Raw genomic sequence first — 21,105 nt, forward strand, 5'->3', positions numbered from 1 at the left:
CTGTTAGATCGATAGGTCAAATCAGTTTCCAGCGGGTCAGATCAGTTTTCTGAACATTTTTCCGATCGATTTTACACTCACTTCTGTACAAAATTGATCAGAAACCCGATCAGACCTGTCGGAAATTATTGATTCAACCCGGTCTGATGGTAAATTGCATGGTGTGTACAAGGCATAAGTGGTCCCCAGCCAACTCACTGATTAGGTGAATCAAGAGATGCCACTCACTATCAGTAGTACCCCAATGTACTGACTGATGCATTTAAATGAATTCTGAAGCGAATCTATTAAAACAAACACCAGGTACTTACCTAAGAGGGAAGGCTCTGGGTCATATAGAGCCTTCCAATTCCTCTACTGGTCCCCTAGTTCCACTGCTGGTTCCCCCATTAGCAGTCGCAGCCCAAGTGATCTCGAAGATGGGCCGCTCCATACTGCGCATGTGTGAGCATGCTCTCTCTCCCGCACGCACGCAGTATGGAGCAGCCCGAGTGCTCCTGAAGGCTTCTGAAGCCTCCCACGATGGGAGGTTTGAAGGGGGAAGCCAGCGCTGGAACGAGCGGACCGTAAGAGGAACAGGAAGGCTCTATAGGGCCCAGAGCCTTCCCTCTTAAGTACCCGTTTTGATTTTTAATAGATGCGTTTCAGATTTACTTTAAAAAGTAACTACCGTACTTTATTTCAGATTGGAAGAAAAAAAATCTGTACCTAAAATTTAAAATGCATCTGTATGTAGATGTATAAAATGTACATTTGTTACCAAGTAAAATGCACTACTGCATAGATTTAGTTTTCCTCCATCGCTGAACATAAAAAGATCTGACAGGTTTTGGACTAGTCCGTGTCCTAATTGGGTGTGGGGGAGGGGGGATTCCCAGTAACTCTTACTAAATAGCAATTGCTCAGTTGAGCTGCCAAATAGCATGCAATCAAGTAACGAGCGTGGCTGGAACCTTTACATAGATCCTTTACCATGAAGTGCTTTGTAAAGAATCAAAGGGTGTACCGAGACTCCCCCATGAGGAGATGGACTAGTGCAAAACGTGTCATAACTGTCCAATTTTTACTGCCTATTGTAACCAGCAACATAGGAAAAAGTCATTTATAGTGCATTTTATGGGAGAAATGTACTTTACGCATGTGTAAACATGTATTCTACATTTTACAATTTTTCCTGATAGCGGTACTTTAACATGTAATATAAATAAAACTTTACTTGCTACAAAAACACTACTGTACATTATGCAAGGCTTGATTTTACATAGACGTAAAAGTGTAGGTAGATGCAGTGGCCACACCATAGGCTAAACTGTACAACATCGCTGGTTGTCAGAAAACTGGTTAGTTCTGCAAAGTAACACTGGAAGTTAATTTTTTTTTTCTTTTTTTAAGGAACTCAAATTGCAGCTACACCTGTTGCCCAAAAAAAAAAAAAAAAAAAGAACACGAGATCTGTGTCTTTACTTACTCTATACCAAAGACAATGATACCAGAAGGATTAAATACTTACCGGGGGCTTCTTCCAGCCCACTGTAGCCAGTCTGCTCCCTCGATGCTCTGTTGGTCCCCTCCGTTGTGCTGCTGCAAGCCCTGTAAAGTATGTAACTCGGCTGAGTGCAAACTACTGTGCATGCGTAGGTCATGAGCGTACTGCAAATATTGCACTGCAGCTTACGTCAGTACAAAGGTATAAGAACCCCAAAATCTAGCACACAATTATTTGTAAGGAGAACTATATTCAGTCCAAGAAGAGACCACAGACAGGAGACTTAGCATCATGTAAGCTTGCACTGTCATATTTCGTCAGGGCACCTCTACGTTGATAGACAGCTTTCCAAAGGGGCAAGATTAAATTGACCAGTCTTATCCCATCACTGCAAGAGGGACTGTGGCAGTGACCCAAAATTTTGTCAACAATTTGCAGGTCTTACGCAGTGTCTCATCTACGAGTTGCTTAGAGTATAGTATAATCATACATTTTATTTATCATGTTACTTTTTTCACTGTCATTACAAATTCTGTATTTTGTATCTTTTTAGTATTTTGTCACCATTTATGTATCTTGTATATTGGTGTACACCATTGTCTGTATTATGTACCCCATGTTTATTTGTTGGTACAGTGCCATGGAATATGTTGGCATAATAATTATTATTATTATTATTAAGAATAGTATTTGACCGTCAAGAGTATCAGGAAACACACTGAGCAAGCATAATCTAGGGTCACACTCCAGTGGACAGCCCATGTGATCATTTAAGAATTTCACCACCTGTTCCCAGTATGTATTAAAATTGGGGCAGGACCACACCAGGTGAAAAAAACGGTGCCTGTTACGCATTTGCGTTGGGTAAGGCTCCAGGCTTAACCGGCTTGGGACCGGGGTAGTTAGAGCCTCTTTCACTCTGATGCAACAGATTGTTGGTCCTTAAAAGGGGACCACGGTCATATACGCCCTATGCAGTACGTACAAATATAACAGCTGGTCCTGGCTTATGAGGCCATATTTTAGTGACATTTTCATGAGTTTCATGAGTTTCATGCCAGTCATCAACAAGTAATGTTCCTACATCAGCTTCCCACAACAATCTACGAGCCTGAGCTTTGGTGTGGGCCATAGTGAAAATAACGGTGTAGTAGAGCAAAGAAATAAACTGTTTGGATGAGGGGCCAGAAATAGAAGATCACACAGGCATTGTTAAAATAAGAGACTGCAGCTTCACAGCTGCAGACAGTAAGTAGCAATAAAGTAGACCTGAGTAACAGCAAACGTAGAGAGCGATGAAGTGCAGCAGCACTGAAGCAAAAGAGGGGATAATAATCAGTTACTTGGCTCTAGAAGAAGAGGGAGAAGGTCTAGCCTCCAGCCAGGAGACTATTTCAGAGGGGGGAGGTGAAAAAAAGTTAGCATATTGCAGATTCATGCTTTTCAGATTACGCTTTACTTCTTGGAAGCTGGTGCATTGCATTGTTTCTGCGTTTCAACCCAAAGTCTGGGAATATGGATACAGATGTTACCAATATGCAAGTTCCCCTTCTCATGCCCTAAACGGATTGCTGCGTCTCGGTCTTTGAAGTGCAACAAGCGGGGAATAAATGTGTGTGAAGAGCCTCCTGAAAGGGAATGTCGTGCAAGAATGGGATGGGCAAATTACACGGAGAACGTATTTGTAAAGGCCTCCCTGCCGTACTGATCAATGAGTAATTGCTTGAGGAAAAAGCTCAGGCTTGTCCTCCTCAGCTCTTTCAGGTAAACTGACCAACCTGATGATGTTGAATCACGGGGGGTTTCCCATATCCTCTTCCTGATTTACCACCAACTTCATCTGCAGCTGATCACATGCATCTCTTGCGGGATATCCCGGGTATCATCTTCGAGCTGACATATCCCCTGCTCAGCACTGGTCACTCGCTCCCTCAAATTCGCCCATGTCCGCCCTTTGAAGCTGCATTCCCGCCTATTCCAGCTTAATTTTGAAGGTAATGGTGAGGGTGGCCTGGAGTGTAGTGAGGTCTTCCAGGATCCTGGCAGTCTCTGGATTAGCAGAGTCCCTGTATTTGAGACAGGTGACATCTTTGATCGGGAGCCTTGAACGATCCAACAGGCTTGCAGTTTTCTCCTTATGTTTATTTTTGGGCCCCATACGAGTAGCGGGCAACAAAATCAGGGCAAGTACAGCTGGGCAGCACCACTAGGTGAGGAGAATGGAGCAGGATAACCGACGCTGAGAAGGGAGCTCCAGTCGCACAGTCTCCTCACATGCCCATTCCGGTCACACACCCAGTCTCAGGTTTACTTGTGCCAATTAGTGACATGTTTGTGCATTAAACACCATTACATGTATTAAGTAAGTTTCTGTACCGTGTATCGACCAGCTGATTCGGCCAGCTGATAATATTCAGCTGGCCCGATCATGCCGCTCGACCCGCGTCCGCTCGATTCCCGCCGGCGGACAATGGCAGGGAATTGAGCGGCTGATAAGGACCGCCGGCGGGGACGAGCGGGAATCGATCCGCGCGGAACGAGTGGGGACGCGGCTGGAGTCGATCCGGCTGCCGATTAGCCACGTATTCGCTGCATTAGAGATGGGTTTACAAGCATCACAGATTATAAAAGACGAGGTATGGAACAGAAGGGACAATGCTTTTGAGCCTAGCACTTAAGATTTCCTTAAAGGTATCTGTGCCAGATACTTCACAAATGTAGAATCCTATATAAATTTTTCTATACATATGCAGATACACATGGCAGGCCACGTGTGGTCATACTGCACTTCCAATAGATAAGCTATCTATTGCTTTTTGTACAAATGGCAGCTGTACAAATTAGTTACATTACAGTGGTGTATGTTTTGCATTGCTTTCTCAATTCTGTATGGGTAATCTGACAATATAAATGTATTGTTTCTGGTATGCCATGCAACATTTTGCTTTAAATAGTATTCAATTTTGAGGGGAAAAAAATTATAACAGCCTACATAACTCTCTTACCACAGGGCCTCTTTAAATTTCAGATGCAGATGTTTGGCTCCAGTAGTGCCACACAACCAGTACAAACATGTAGCCAGTAGGGTCAGAGCATATGATCTGTTGTGGGTCCATGACAAAAGTATGAAAAGGCCAAGGATCAGCACAATAACCAAGCAACTAGCATTATTTAAAAGTTATAAATATACGTAGGATTCACCGTATGGAGGGCACTTTGGTGAGCTTAAGTGTATTCAGATTGCGGGACTAAGAGCCCCTGCCTTTTTTTTCCTTTTTGTGTGCTGCAGCCCCTTGTATTTATATATTTTCTATGTGGAGTGGAAACGCCATGACACTTGCATACATTGCATACAACTATTAAAATGTATGGTTTTTGCTGTTCACCCCTTGATATAATTGTTCAAAAGGTAGTTAGCAATGGTACCTTCTATTTCTTTCTGCTTCAAGTTGCTTAACTAGTCTGACTGAAATCAAAAGATGTTCATATATATTGTGGGCACTGTCCTTTAAAACTTAAAGGCAAAAAAGTACAGTCCATGTAGCGGGTATTCCACTATACCCATATTGGCCAATTCAACCATTATGCCAATTCTACAAATAGTCTTTTTTTTCTGCCAGCCAATTTGAATAAGCCTTTATTGAGCCTCTTTATTCAAGTTACAGATTTTTTTCATGTCACGTTGTGTGTTTTGTATCAATAAAGTTTTTGTACCATCTTTGAGACGCTGCATTTTTACGCACTTTTTTTGATACATTATATAAAGTCCAGTATTTATTGCAATATGAAATCAAAAGATGCACAGCAACAATTACCTCTCCAAATCATATTTCAACTGAAGATTTGGATCAGGTCCTTACTGACCATTCAGTATATAGCAGCATCATAGACCCAGTTTCATCTAAAGTGGAACAATCTTTGTTGAGGTTCTGGAGAAAGTAAAAAAAAAAAAAAAATTCTTATTTTACTTGCCTGATGTGGAAGCGGTTCTTCTGGCTCTTAAGATCGGGTAGCTGCCAACTTCTAATGATTTTGTTAAGTCTAAATCATGCAAAATTAACAGATATCCAGATGAAGTAGAAATTAACATCTTTGAACAATCAGGGGTTAATCTCATTCGCATTAAAAACCGAGTGTGGAAGAATTTCTTGTGTGGACAGCCTTCTTCTGTACACCTGGAAATACAAGAAAAAGCAGTTAAGATTTTACATGTCTGAGCACAAATACTGCATGTGGGTAGTCTAAACAAAAATCAATTCGACTGCAACCCAGCTTTCCCAAAAAGTTGGGATGTTGTATAATAATAAAAAAAAACAAAAAAAAGCGAACGAGACAATCATCAAACCTAACCTTAAAACTACCCTCTTCAGGCAAACAGGATCCATTTACATATCCAGTTACTGATGCTGTCTGCTCTCAATCTCAGTTCAGATTACCAATTTATTTCACCTTTTGTGCTACATCTCTGACTTCCTTAACGAGAACCTGTAACAAAAAGAGTGTCCCAATGAGGCTTCCCCCTCCGCTGTAGCTGCAGGCAATCCAGTTCTGGCTCCCCCAATGTCTCCTGCAATCCAGGCATGACAAGCCTGACGAGGCTTGCTATATTTACCTTCCCTGGCTCCAGCAGGGGCGCTGTTGCGGCTCGCAGCACGGAGATAGGTAGGAATAGCCGATCTCTGTCAACTCTGCTCTACTTTGCAGGCGACTTGCGCCTGTGTAGTAGAACGGGCCGACAGCGATCGGCTATTTCCGCCCATCTCCGAGCGGAGAGCCGATACTGCACCTTCGCTGGAGCCAGGTAGGTAAATATTTACATCCCCGTTGTTCAGAGGGCCAGAACGAGACAGCCGTGGGACACAGAAGGACGGGGGAAGCCTCGATAGGATCCGGAGGCTTCCCCCGACCGAGGCGAGTACCCCCCAGGAGAACTTTTTGTCGTTACAGGTTTTCTTTAAGCCTGGTACACACTTGCAATTATGAATGGCCAATCACTGACCAATTACTTCTGTGTAGTATGAGGGTCAACAGATATTGAATACTATGAGCATGGAGGTGTTAAAAATTGGTATTGATAGACCAATTATAATTGAAAGTGTGTATTAGGCTTTAAGTCTAGTATACACATCCAACATTGGCTAATTATTTACCAATTTTAAAACTTCTATGTAGTATGAGGGCTTAAACCTACACAATTTGTACATAGTAATCAAAATCTGTTGGCCCTCATACTTCATGGAGGTGGCAAAATTGGTCATTGTCCAATCAAAATTTGATGTGTGTATGCACCCTAAAGGCTCATACACACATCAGACCATAGTCTTTAGAAAATGAAAGATCACAGACCAATTTTACCCCCTTCCATGTAGTATGAGAGCCATACCTACACAGTCTTTTTTATGGAGCTGAACTCCCCATCAGACAGAAATCTTTGCAAGATGCTGCACACAAAGATGCTGTAGACATTCAAAAGATCAGTATCTGCCAAAGATCTGTTCCTGCAAAAGATCGGTTCCTGCAAAATGCATTCATAGTCTATGATATCTGCAGATCATCATACACACCTTGTTTAACAGACATTCATCTGCAGATCAGATCCACCAGGATGGATTTTCAGATCTGCAGATGATTGTCTGATCTGCAGATGAATGTCAGTTAAACAAGGTGTGTATGATGATCTGCAGATCTCATAGACTATGAATGCAATTTGCAGGAACGGATCTTTGGCAGGAACAGATCTTTTGCAGATACTGATCTTTTGTGTCAGTACAGCATCTGTGTGTGCAGCATCTTGCAAAGATTTCTGTCTGATGGGGAGTTCAGCTCCATAGAATAGACTGTGAAGGTATGGCTCTCATACTACATGGAATGGGGTAAATTTGGTCTGTGATCTTTCATTTTCAAAAGACTATGGTCTGATGTGTGTATGTGGCCTTAGAGTGTAAGTTCTTAACCACTTCACCACTGAGGGGTTTTACCACTTGAACACCAGAGCAATTTTCATCTTTCAGCGCTCCATCCATTCATTCGTCTATAACTTTATAAATTACTTATCGCAATTAAATGAACTATATCTTGTTTTTTCGCCACCAATTAGGCTGTCTTTAGGTGGGACATTATGCCAAGAATTATTTTATTCTAAATGTGTTTTAATGGGAAAATTGAAAAATATTTTTTTCCCCACATTTTTTCCTGTTTTCAGCCATTATAGTTTTTACATAATGCATGCTACTGTAATTAAAACCCATGAAATGTATTTGCCCGTTTGTCCCGGTTATAAAACTGTTTAAATTATGTCCCTATCACAATGTTTGGCGCCAATATTTTATTTGGAAATAAAGGTGCATTTTTTTTTTCAGTTTTGCGTCCATCCATAATTACAAGCCCATAGTTTATAAAGTAACAATGTTATACCCTCTTGACATAAATATTTAAAAAGTTCAGTCCCTAAGGTAACTATGTTATTTTTTATTGTATTTTTGTTTTGTTTTTTTAAATTACAAAAAATAAAAAAAATTGGGGAGTGTGGGAGGTAATAAGTTAATTTATTGTGTAATCCAATGTAATTGTATGTGTAAAATGCTTTAGGGTGTAGTTTACTATTTGGCCACAAGATGGCCACAGTGAGTCTGTTTACATGCGACCTGTAAGCATCCAGAAGGACGCTTACAGGGAGCAGTAGGAGGCTGGGAGAATCACAATGATCGCGCTGTTTCTAATAGAAGCAGCGGATCATTGCGGGGGCTTAGATAAACGAACGGGAATGGATTTTCCCGTTCATTGATCTCCAAGCGAGCGCCGGCGTGCTTGAGCGGCGGGAACGCACGCACGAGCGTCAGGAGCGCGGAAGGTACGGATTTCTCCGTCCCTGGGGGTGAAAGGATGGAAAAAGGGACAGAGAAATTCGTACCACCGGGGGTAAAGTGGTTAAAGGACTTATCATACAAATAATAAAAAAAAGTTCAGTTACGTTAACCAGATGACAGCGCTGGGAGAGAGGACGGGAGGAGAACAGGGTTGTGAATATGCGCAGCCACTGGATTTTTAAAGAGGCGATTATAATCACCATGAGCTAAGGCAGGCATGGGCAAACTTGGCCCTCCAGCTGTTAAGGAACTACAAATCCCACAATGCATTTGCCTTTATGAGTCATGACTGTGGCTGTCAGACTTCTGCAGTGCATTGTGGGACTTGTAGTTCCTCAACAGCTGGAGGGCCAAGTTTGCCCATGCCTGAGCTAAGGCGACCCTGGGGAGGGTCAGAGACTGTAATGGAGCATGGCTATGGATAATAAAGCACCAGCAAGGGAGAGGGAAGGTGCTGATCGTCTGCCCTAAAGGTGTGCAATTACAATGAGGTACCGTATTTTTCGGACTATAAGACGCTCCGGACCATAAGACGCACCTAGGTTTAGAGGACAAAAACCAGGAAAAAAAAAATACTAAACCTGTGTGCATCCATGGTGCAGGGGCATCTTATAGAACTTCCCCCCCCCCCCCCAAGCACTCTCCGCCAGCTACAATAACTGAGCTTAAGTGCCTAGCTACACTAAACCCTGCTGCCCTCACCTGTAGAAGTACCCTACACTAAACCCTGCTGCCCTCACCTGTAGAAGTACCCTACACTAAAGCCTGATGCCCCACCAGTAACCCTACCCTACACTACACTACATTACATTACACTAGTCCCCAATTACCACTCCAGTTACTACACTACATTAACCCACCCCTGCTGCCCCATCAGTAACAATACACTACATCAAACTAGCCCCTGCCTCTCCATCAGCTACAACTTGTGATCTCACCTATCCAGCTGTCCATCCACGCACTCCTGTCCTTGATGTCAGCTGTGATGATCTTGACTGGCAGGGAAGCAGCAGCACAATCATGACATCCCTTTATGAGGGTAGATCTCGGTGGGGGCTGCACCGGCTGTCTTCATGTATTGTGAGTGATTCAGGGCCAATTGCAGCGTTAGTCATCTACCATCGTGGTTGATCCTTCTCTCTGCCGCCGCAATAATCCGCCTCAGCCAGCTCTCCAATGCACCTCCATGGCTGCTTTCCAAGTCCCTGCACGGTGGCAGCTGCAGCGTGGCATTAGATGGGAGATCTTAGGGATAGTTATGACTACCGATGTTTCAGTACTTCCTTCCCCCGCATGAGCGTCAGACGTCATTAGGGGGCGTAAACCAGGAAGTACTGAAGCATCGGTAGTCATAACTACCGCTACGATCTCCCATCTAATGCCACGCTGCAGCTGCCACCGTGCAGGGACTTTGAAAGCAGCCATGGAGGCGCATTGGAGAGCTGGCTGAGGCGGATTACTGCGGCATGGAGGAAGATGATGGCGGCGGGACAGCAGCACTGGAAGCCGGCATGGAGGAAGATAATGGGGGCGGCGGGACAGCAGCACGGAGACCGGCATGGAGAAAGATGATGGCGGCGGCGGGACAGCATCACGGAGATCGGCATGGAAGAAGATGATGGCGGCTGGACAGCATCACGGAGATCGGCATGGAAGAAGATGATGGCGGCGGCATGGATGGCAGCGTGGAGGCGACTAATAGGCGGCAGCATTGAGGGCGGGTAGACCGGCTGCGTTGAGCTGGGCTGCAGTGGGGGGTACTGAATAAGGCTGGCGAGGAGGGGGAAAGGTGTTTGACTGCACCGCACGCACAGAGAACACTAAACAGTAAGAAACGTTTTTTTTTTCTTTTCCAATTTGTGTACTACTTTTTTCTACATTCGGACTATAAGACGCAAGGACTTTTTCTCCCCACTTTTGGGGGAGAAAAAGTGCGTCTTATAGTCCGAAAAATACGGCACTTAACTTTTTTTTTTTTTTTTTTATAATTCTCATCGTAAGTCCGTTAAGGCTCATACACATCCAACAAAGTGCACTAGCAACACGATGACATGGCCAACACCGTGACAAACAGTAGACACGACAAGTATTTTCGGCAAAACTTCTTGGAAACTGACAAGTATTAAAGTACACCTAAACAGAGGGATATGGAGGTGGACATTAACCACTTGAGGACCTAGGGCTTTACCCCCCTTAAGGACCGGCCACTTTTTTTCCATTCAGACCACTGCAGCTTTCACGGTTTATTGCTCGCTCATACAACCTACCACCTAAATGAATTTTGGCTCATTTTCTTCTCACTAATAAAGCTTTCTTTTGGTGCTATTTGATGGCTGCTGCAATTTTTACTTTTTATTATATTCATCAAAAAAGACATGAATTTTGGCAAAAAAATGATTTTTTTAACTTTCTGTGCTGACATTTTTCAAATAAAGTAAAATTTCTGTATACATGCAGCGCGAAAAATGTGGACAAACATGTTTTTGATTAAAAAAAAAAACATTCAGTGTATATTTATTGGTTTGGGTAAAAGTTATAGCGTTTACAAACTATGGTGCAAAAAGTGAATTTTCCCATTTTCAAGCATCTATGACTTTTCTGACCCCCTGTCATGTTTCATGAGGGGCTAGAATTCCAGGATAGTATAAATACCCCCCAAATGACCCCATTTTGGAAAGAAGACATCCCAAAGTATTCACTGAGAGGCATAGTGAGTTCATGGAAGATTTTTTTGGCACAAGTAAGCGGAAAATGACACTTTGTGACCAAAAAAAAAAAAAAAAAAAAAAAAAAAAAAAAAGGTTCCATTTCTTCTAACTTGCGACAAAAAAAAAATAAAATCTGCCACGGACTCACTATGCTCCTCTCTGAATACCTTGAAGTGTCTACTTTCCAAAAGGGGGTCATTTGTGGGGTGTGTTTACGGTCCTGACATTTTGGGGGGTGCCTAATTGTAAGCACCCCTGTAAAGCCTAAAGGTGCTCATTGGACTTTGGACCCCTTAGCGCAGTTAGGCTGCAAAAAAGTGCCACACATGTGGTATTGCCGTACTCAGGAGAAGTAGTATAATGTGTTTTGGGGTGTATTTTTACACATACCCATGCTGGGTGGGAGAAATATCTCTGTAAATGACAATCTTGATTTTTTTTACACACAATTGTCCATTTACAGAGAGATTTCTCCCACCCAACATGGGTATGTGTAAAAATACACCCCAAAACACATTGTACTACTTCTCCCGAGTACGGCGATACCACATGTGTGGCACTTTTTTGCACCCTAACTGTGCTAAGGGGCCCAAAGTCCAATGAGTACCTTTAGGATTTCACAGGTCATTTTGCGGAATTTGATTTCCAGACTACTCCTCGCGGTTTAGGGCCCCTAAAATGCCAGGGCAGTATAGGAACCCTGCAAATGACCCCATTTTAGAAAGAAGACACCCCAAGGTATTCCGTTAGGAGTATGTTGAGTTCATAGAAGATTTTATTTTTTGTCACAAGTTAGCGGAAATTGATTTGGTATTGTTTTTTTTCACAAAGTGTCACTTTCCGCTAACTTGTGACAAAAAATAAAATCTTCTATGAACTCACCATAGTCCTAACAGAATACCTCGGGGTGTCTTCTTTCTAAAATGGGGTCATTTGTGGGGTTCCTATACTGCCCTGGCATTTTAGGGGCCCTAAACCATGAGGAGTAGTCTGAAAATCAAATGCCGCTAAATGACCTGTGAAATCCTAAAGGTACTCATTGGACTTTGGACCCCTTAGCACAGTTAGGGTGCAAAAAAGTGCCACACGTGGTATCGCCGTACTCAGGAGAAGTAGTATAATGTGTTTTGGGGTGTATTTTTACACATACCCATGCTGGGTGGGAGAAATATCTCTGTAAATGACAATCTTTATTTTTTTTTTTTTTTTTTTTTTTTTTACACACAATTGTCCATTTACAGAGATATTTCTCCCACCCAGCATGGGTATGTGTAAAAATACACCCCAAAACACATTGTACTACTTGTTCTGAGTACGGCGATACCACATGTGACACTTTTTTGCAGCCTAGGTGCGCTAAGGGGCCCAACGTCCTATTCACAGGTCATTTCGAGGCATTTGTTTTGTAGACTACTCCTCACGGTTTAGGACCCCTAAAATGCCAGGGCAGTATAGGAACCCCACAAGTGACCCCATTTTAGAAAGAAGACACCCCAAGGTATTCCGTTAGGAGTATGGTGAGTTCATAGAAGATTTTATTTTTCGTCACAAGTTAGTGAAAAATGACACTTTGTGAAAACAAACAATAAAAATCAATTTCCGCTAACTTGACAAAAAAATAAAATCTTCTATGAACTCGTCATACACCTAACAGAATACCTTGGGGTGTCTTTTTTTCTAAAATGGGGTCACTTGTGCGGTTCCTATACCGCCCTGGCATTTTACGGGCCCAAAACCGTGAGTAGTCTGTAAACCAAATGTCTCAAAATGACTGTTCAGGGGTATAAGCATCTGAAAATTTTGATGACAGGTGGTCTATGAGGGGGCGAATTTTGTGGAAACGGTCATAAGCAGGGTGGCCTTTTAGATGACAGGTTGTATTGGGCCGGATCTGATGTACAGGAGTGCTAGGGGGTGACAGGAGGTGATTGATGGGTGTCTCAGGGGGTGGTTAGAGGGGAAAATAGATGCAATCAATGCACTGGGGAGGTGATCGGAAGGGGGTCTGAGGGGGATCTGAGGGTTTGGCCGAGTGATCAGGAGCCCACACGGGACAAATTAGGGCCTGATCTGATGGGTAGGTGTGCTAGGGGGTGACAGGAGGTGATTGATGGGTATCTCAAGGTGTGATTAGAGGGGGGAATAGATGCAAGCAATGCACTGGGGAGGTGATCAGGGCTGGGGTCTGAGGGCGTTCTGAGGGTATGGGCGGGTGATTGAGTGCCCTAGGGGCAGATAGGGGTCTAATCTGATGGGTAGCAGTGACAGGGGGTGATTGATGGGTAATTAGTGGGTGTTTGGAGGAGAGAACAGATGTAAACACTGCACTTGGGAGGTGATCTGATGTCGGATCTGCGGGCGATCTATTGGTGTGGGTGGGTGATCAGATTGCCCGCAAGGGGCAGGTTAGGGGCTGATTGATGGGTGGCAGTGACAGGGGGTGATTGATGGGTGATTGACAGGTGATCAGGGGGGATAGATGCATACAGTACATGGGGGGGGGGGGTCTGGGGAGAATCTGAGGGGTGGGGGGTGACCAGCAAAGAGCAGGGGGCAGGGGGGGGGGGGGGATAAAAAAAAAATAGCGTTGACAGATAGTGACAGGGAGTGATTGATGGGTGATTAGGGGGGTGATTGGGGGTAAACATGGGTCTGGGGGTGGGCAGGGGGGGGGGGTCTGAGGGGTGCTGTGGGCGATCAGGAGGCGGGGGGAAATCAGTGTGCTTGGTGCAGACTAGGGTGGCTGCAGCCTGCCCTGGTGGTCCCTCGGACACTGGGACCACCAGGGCAGGAGGCAGCCTGTATAATACACTTTGTATACATTACAAAGTGTATTATACACTTTGTATGCGGCAATCCATCGGTTTAACATCCCGCCGGCGCTTCCGTATAGCCGGCGGGATGTTGCGGCGGGTGAGCGGCGTCAGGAGCCGGCGGAGGATCGCGTCACGGATGACGCGATCGCTCCGCCCATGCCCTTACAAGGACCGCCGCCTCTGTGGGTGAACCGGACCTTAAAGGGAAGGTTCAAGCAAAATAAAAAAATGAGTTTCACTTACCGGGGGCTTCTACCAGCCCCATGCAGCCATCCTGTGCCCTCGTAGTCTCTCACTGCTGTTCCAGTCCCCCGCTGGCAGCTTCCTGACCTCGGAGGTCGGCGGGACGCATTGCGTACATTTTTACGCATTCCCAATAGTGCAGGAACATTAACGCATACATTTTTACGCGTTACTGGTTCAATGCGTAAATGTTTACGCATTGAACCAGTAATGCGTAAAAATGTATGTATTAATGTTCCTGCACTAGCGGGAATGCGTAAAAATGTACGCAATGCGTAAGCTGCCAGCTGGGGACTGGAGCAACAGTGAGTGACTACGAGGGCACAGGATGGCTGCATGGGGCTGGTAGAAGCCCCCGGTAAGTGAAACTCATTTTTTTTATTTTGCTTGGACATTCCCTTTAAGGGCTCCACTTCCCGGCTGCCCCTGTGCGTTAGGCGGTCGGGAAGTGGTTAACTGGCTGCCCTGCTCATCATTTGTCTCTAATACTTTTAGCCATAGACCCTGAGCAAGCATACAGATCAGATGTTTGAAGTCTCATATTAGCAGCATGCTTGTTTCAGATGTGTGATCCAGACACTACTGATACCAGAAAGATCATCGGGGCTGCCAGGTAACTGGTATTACTTAACAACGAAAGAAATGTGGCAACCTTCATATGTCTCTCAATTCAGGTGTCCTTTAAGACCTCTGCAGCCTGGTGTTCTTTAAGACCTCGGGGTGTGGGGGGTATAAGCTATAAGGTATAGCTGTCCTGGAAGCTGGAGGGGGGGAAAACAAAAAATCTTATTTACCTATTTGTGTCCCAAATGATGACATTTCCATCAAATCCAGATGTCACCAACAGCCGTGTGTGGGTATCATATTCTATGTTCTTCACCCAGCTGGTATGTCCATGTAGTGTGCACACCTTAGTGTTCAACTTTCTCAGGTCCCATAACGCTATTGTTGTATCATCCGAGCAGGTTGCAAACAACCTATTGTCAAGAAATCTGTACAATAAAATAAGGGTTTAAAGAAAAAATAAATGAAAATTTGAACTCCAGGTAATTCTTCCACACAATCTTGAACAGCCTCCAATGAGGTTCACTAATAAAATCATAAATAAAGCAAGTTGGCAAATGTGTTAAAGGAAGCACGAGGTGAAAATAAGCTGATAAGAAACCATAATATCTCTCCTCATCCTAAAAATTACTTTTTAGACATCCCAGTTTTAATTTTATATTTAAATCTACTTTTTAAGTTTTCACAGTTTCATTGTCTCTGCTCAATGACACATGCATTGAAGTATGCCAAAGCTAGAATCTATGAACTATTCACCATTTTTTTTAACCTCTTTCCTGCTCCGAGAAGCCATTTCTGCTAGGAAAGGGTTATCAGTCAGGGTTATGACAGAAGTTCACTTGCATTCGCAATCGGACCGAATGAAAATCGATGCCACCATTTTCTCGGTCAGACATGCTCTAGCGGGTGTGTGGCGGTAACAGCGTATGATAATTGCAGATGAACACGATGGTAACCCAACAGTGTTCCCCCCAAATGTACATGTAGCCCCCGCCGGTACATTACTACTTTACCTGTCCTGTGTCTATACTCCTCTTTTGGATTTGTGCCCCACGTGGTTGCCTGGCGCATTGCACACAGGGGCACGTGTGACGTCACACACGCACCCCTTACATAGTATGCTGGCAACCATGTGGGGCGGAAACATGGGAGAGGAGTGCGGACACCGGACAGGTAAAGTATTAATGCATGAGCACTGGAAGGGTACATTTAAGGGGACACGGCCAGGGTGGCAAAGTCACAAAGCAGATTCCCTAAATATTTCATGCGGACATCGATCAAGAATCAGCCTGCGGTTATTGGCAGCCAATACATCTCTCTCCGATCAGATAGAGATCTTTCTTTTGGTCGATCGACCGCCAAAATCGCTAGATGAATTGTTACCTTAGCTCTTTCAGGCAGAGAAAAAGGAAAAAAAAGGAACACAGCCTAGTTATTTGTGTGCTTGGCACTGTACATACACATGTCTATCTCAACAGATCACCTCGTGTACCCTGTAAATGCAAACCTGTGCCAATCTTGGCAAAGTGTCTGCTAAGGGCTGCATTGTGTACAGATTTGCCATAAAAAAAAAATCTGTACACATCTACTGTATTTTTCAGAATATAAGACACGCCTAGGTTAAGAGGGCGAAACTATGGGGAAAAAAAAAAAATATATATATATATATATATATATATATATATATATATATATATATATATATATATATATATATATCACCTGGTGCATCTATGGTGTACGGGTGTCTTATGGACATTTTTCCCACTACCACTATCTGTTTGCATAGGAGGATTCAGAGATGACCTGGTCGATTCTGCTCTAAACAGCGGGGGACAGGGCTCAGTGTGCGGACCCAGCTTCTCCAGCATGCAGCCATTGCGGTCCCCACTGGCTTCAGCGTACAGCTTACCCAGGACACAATGGTGCTAAGGATCACTGATGCCTGCAGCCACACTTGGGGATACGTGATGCTGTGTTGCTCGGGCGCCTGAAGTAAGTAATGTAGCGGCTGTTTGCCGCTCTACCCCCCTGGCTCCCTTCCCGACTTAAACACTAATCAAGAGTGCTCCCAAAGTAGGGTCGGCGCCGGCTTCTGTGTCCTGAGAGTGCTGCAACTATGACATGCTGGTTTGGGCACCCAATGAAAATAATGTAGCAGCTGTATGCTACTCTGCCTCTCTGCTCCCTTCCTGATAGCACTAACAAGAAGTGCATTCACACACTGTGATTGGTCCTAGAGTGGTACCTTCGTCCCACTCCCGTGACTATTGGGGAGGTTACCACTGGAGGAAGCATGTGAATGCTCTCTGATGATTGGCTGATGGCTCCCCACTGGATGGGAGCTCTGCTTCTTGGTCCAGCCCATTGAACCATGGAGATACTAACGCAGGGAAGCTGGCATTCGATTGATGGACTGTATGGTATGAGGGCACTGCCTGATTGAAAGCCATTAGCTGGACTCAAAGCCTGTTGGAGGCAATTTATTCAGCCAGTATGAACTTAATCATACTGGCAATGCTTCTGCTGTGCTGGGTTTAGCAGATCTGTAGGAAGACTGCACTATAATATGCAAAACTACTACTGATTCCCCACTTGCCACTGGTACATTCGCACTATGAGACCCCCCCCCCCCATTTTGGGAGAGAAAAAGTGCATCTTATTGTCCAAAAAATACAGTACCTTGCCTAGGCATGTTACAGAATGTGTAGCAGCACACTAGGTAAAGTACAAAACAAAGCATATTGTCTGAAAAGATTTAGACATTCTGTAGGATGCCTAGATTTCATACTCAGCCTGTACCTCACATATCTATCTCAAAAGGCAAAGTAAAGGTCGATCTTAATAACTGTGGTTTTCACATAGATGAGATTTCTTTTATGTCAAAGCACGGTGGGATAACTATATAGGCAAGAGTATTTGGGATACAGGTTGTTAAGTGTATGCTTATGCCAGACCGATAGTTCTGCTTTACTATATAAGGTAAGCATCTCTCATACGACTGGTTTGCAGATAAACATATTACTCCAAATCTGGCTGTTCCAACACGTTATATATTTTTAAAGTAAACCTGAAGTGAGAGGCAGTGCTCTCCCTGGGCTCTTTTAGCCGGTTACTCCACTAGGCTAATTTTGGTGAGCACTCGGCTGTCATCGGCTCGCCTGCTCATTCTCCTCCTATGCTGCATCATGCACCACCCGGCTACTTTTTCATGCCACCTGGTTGGAAAAAATATCTGGGGAAAATACAGGAGGGATATGGAAGCCACCATAATTTATTTGCTTTTAAACACCACCAATTGCCTGGCAGTCCTACTGACCCCCCGCCTTTAATCCTTTAGGGCTCATACACACCAACAATCTGTCCAGCTATCTTCCAAACTTTTCTGTTGGATGATAAGTTGGATGTGTGTACAGCTGGCAAACAACCAGATGACCAACGGATAACAGGTTATTTGACCGATCCAAACGAAGGATCAATCTGCCCAACTATCAAGCAGGTTGGAATGTGTGTACAAGTCTTTTGAACAACTGTCGTTTTTGAATGCATGTTGTCATGTAAACAACTTGTACAGTTGGTCATGTTGTCCGGTTGGTTGTGTGTTAAGTTGGAGGTGTGTATGAGCCTTTAGCCATAGACATTGAACAAGCATGCACATCAGATGTTTCTGACAAAGATCTCACAAGATTAGCTGCATGCTTGTTTTAGGTGTTTGATTTGGACACTACTGTAACCAAAGAAATCAGGGAGACTGCCAGGCAACTGGAATGGTTTAAAAGGAAATCAATATGGCAGCCTCCATATACCTCTTTCTTCCGGTTCCCTTTAAAAACATTTCTGCCTGGGAAATGGTTCCCATTTGTTCTCGTTAAAATAATTCCCGATACACCATGACTCCCCCCCCATCCTTTATCCTAGTGACTTTCAAATGGAAACCCTGATCCACAGTTTGTGCAAAGGCCATTCAATAGTGCCTCATGTAATTGATGCACTAATCTGCTAATTTCATTCATCAATTTCTTTTATCTTAGCTGCAAATAATGTTAGTTACACTTGTAGCTTGGCTCGGTTCATAACATTATTTGCTGTTGACAGAGTCATGAAGCATGTGGCACTACTTTTCGAGCACTAATCACAGCGCAGAAGATTTGGGCGAACACTGAGTAACTTTGGTGCCGTCAGAAGATGGAGCAGAAGTTACATTTTAAAACACTATAATTCTGCCTCCAGCAACAGTTGGAAGATGAATTATATAATTCCCCACTATCCACGTGGACCTAGAGGGGGAATAGTAATGAACGTCGCATTGTGCACTTGTGCAGCAGCAGGATAAGCCATATCGGCTGTATACTACGCCAAAGTCTCCCGGCGACAATTACATATGAACGCCTATTGTTGCCATGTGGTTATTAATGTGAGATTGTGAACCAGCATCATATAAAAATCTTAACCTAAGGAAAAAAAGAAAACAAACCTAATATTATTTACACAGTCTTCATGTGCCTCCGATAGGGTTTTTATGTGCTTTGAGGACACAGGATCAAAGAGCAGGACTTCAGTTTGTTCACAAGCCACTGTTAATACAGACCTAAACAGGAACAGATAATATGTTACGCAGTACATGACATTTTACATTCAGGAATATACAACAGTGAATTGTGTAATTACTGTATAAATGCACATTAAAAATTAGTTAATATTGTAGTTTCACTCTATATCTGTTTTGTTTCACGAAAAATAGGATTGCAACGGTCATCGAGAGTTGTATCGCACACTGTCAATGTGACTTATAAAATGCAGCATACAGTCATGGACCTGTGCTTGCACCACAACAGTTACTGCGAGTGCAGGCCGATCAAGCAGAGCGTGCTGCATAATATTCCTATGGAAATCATTCCACCACAAGCGTACCAGTGTGGAAGCACCAGTGGAATACAAAGTCATTGTGTTGTGATGGGATATTGCCAGCTGCAGCACAACGGTCTCGTCAGAATACAGCGAAAAGTGTGGGATCTGAGCATATTTGCTCACCATAGACTACGTATACCAACCAGTGGTGAACCCTTAATTTTAGCTTTGGGAGTGCCACATATCTTTTGAACCTCACAAGATTGTTCTAAGCAAATTAATGTATTGGGCTACGTTTCCACTCAAATCATGTTATTGCAAATGCCTTATAAATTGAACCTACAGGGAAAAAAAAAGTGCCCCAGGGGTACTTACCTCAGGAGGGTGAAGCCTCTAGATCCTAAAGAGGCTTCCCTGGTTCTCCTTAGCAAAGGAGATCCAGCGTTGGCACCACCCAAAAAAAAAAAAACCCTTGTAATGGGCTGGTGCACACCGAGCGGGTTTTCTCGCATTTTTACAGCCGCTTGCGGCTGTGGATACTCTAGGGTAATGTATTTCAATGGGGTGGTTCACACCAGAGCGGGATGCGTTTTTCTGAAACGCATACTCCTGGGGTGAGGCATTTTTTGGATTGCGGAGGCGTTTCTGCCTCCAATGTTAAGTATAGGAAAACCGCCAGTTCAGAGCGGTTTTGCCGGCGTTTTTGTTACAGAAGCTGTTCAGTAACAGCTTTACTGTAACAATATATCACTACACACAAAACGCAACCGAAAACGCTAGGTGAAACCCTTCATAAAAAAAGGAAAAAGTGTTTCAAAAACAGCTAGCGTTTTGCAGATCTGCTAGCGGTTATTGGTGTGCACTAGGCCTAAGCGCTTGTTGCCACTTTGTGCCAGCACACTATTGCCTTTTCCGATCAGGCTTGGCTATTTCCACCAGAGCCCGAGTGGATGCAACAGGAGCCCGGAGTAAGCAAGGCTTTATGCCCATGCACGGAAAAAGTGGAAAAGCATAAACACCACACAAAAACGTGCATGAGCAGCCCCGGGCCCCACAAAAGCAGGGCCCTTTCCGGTGTGCCCGAAGGGAACCTTCCCCTTTGCTTCGACGCAGGGGGCTTTTGGGTCCTCCAACACCCGAAGGATAGGAGGACCCCCAGTGCCAGCAAGCTGGCCCTGACCTTGCAGCCGGTGTTATAAAAATTCTGCACTCTTCCTAGCCAAAAGGCCGGGGAGCTACGTTAGTCGGCAATGCATATGGGCAGTACAGACCTAAGCACCTTACTCCTCCATGGGGTTTTCCAGGCCCCAGGTTTTCCTGGAGTGCCACTTCCAGGGGCAGTCTGCCTAAGCAAAGCCCTCAGCTTCGACCATGGTAGATCCATTCAGTCAACCTCTGGGGAATTCATGGAAGGCAGATTGCCAAATTATGTTGATTGGAGCTTTGCTGAGTGGGCCCACCTGAGTTACACGCCCACTACATTCATGTATATTTGGCTTCACCCACATCAAGACTACACATATACCTCTTTCTTGATCCCACAAATCTTCAGGGAATCTACCAACACTGCTGAC

At 44.2% G+C, this 21,105-nt stretch overlaps 1 protein-coding gene across 1 annotated transcript in view; it reads right to left on the minus strand.

Annotated features, from left to right (window-relative positions):
- The window catches only part of DCAF10 (DDB1 and CUL4 associated factor 10), a 35,281-nt gene that overhangs the window by 13,461 nt on the left and 715 nt on the right, over positions 1 to 21,105 (minus strand). The window contains exons 2-4 of the mRNA XM_068234278.1: positions 19,158 to 19,271; positions 14,914 to 15,111; positions 5,459 to 5,661 (exon numbers count right to left, since the gene is read on the minus strand). Coding sequence (XP_068090379.1) covers positions 5,459 to 5,661; positions 14,914 to 15,111; positions 19,158 to 19,271 — 515 coding nt within the window. The remainder of the gene's footprint in view (positions 1 to 5,458; positions 5,662 to 14,913; positions 15,112 to 19,157; positions 19,272 to 21,105) is intronic.

The sequence above is a fragment of the Hyperolius riggenbachi genome, chromosome 1 (genome assembly GCF_040937935.1).
Source record: "Hyperolius riggenbachi isolate aHypRig1 chromosome 1, aHypRig1.pri, whole genome shotgun sequence".
Lineage (NCBI taxonomy): Eukaryota > Metazoa > Chordata > Amphibia > Anura > Hyperoliidae > Hyperolius > Hyperolius riggenbachi.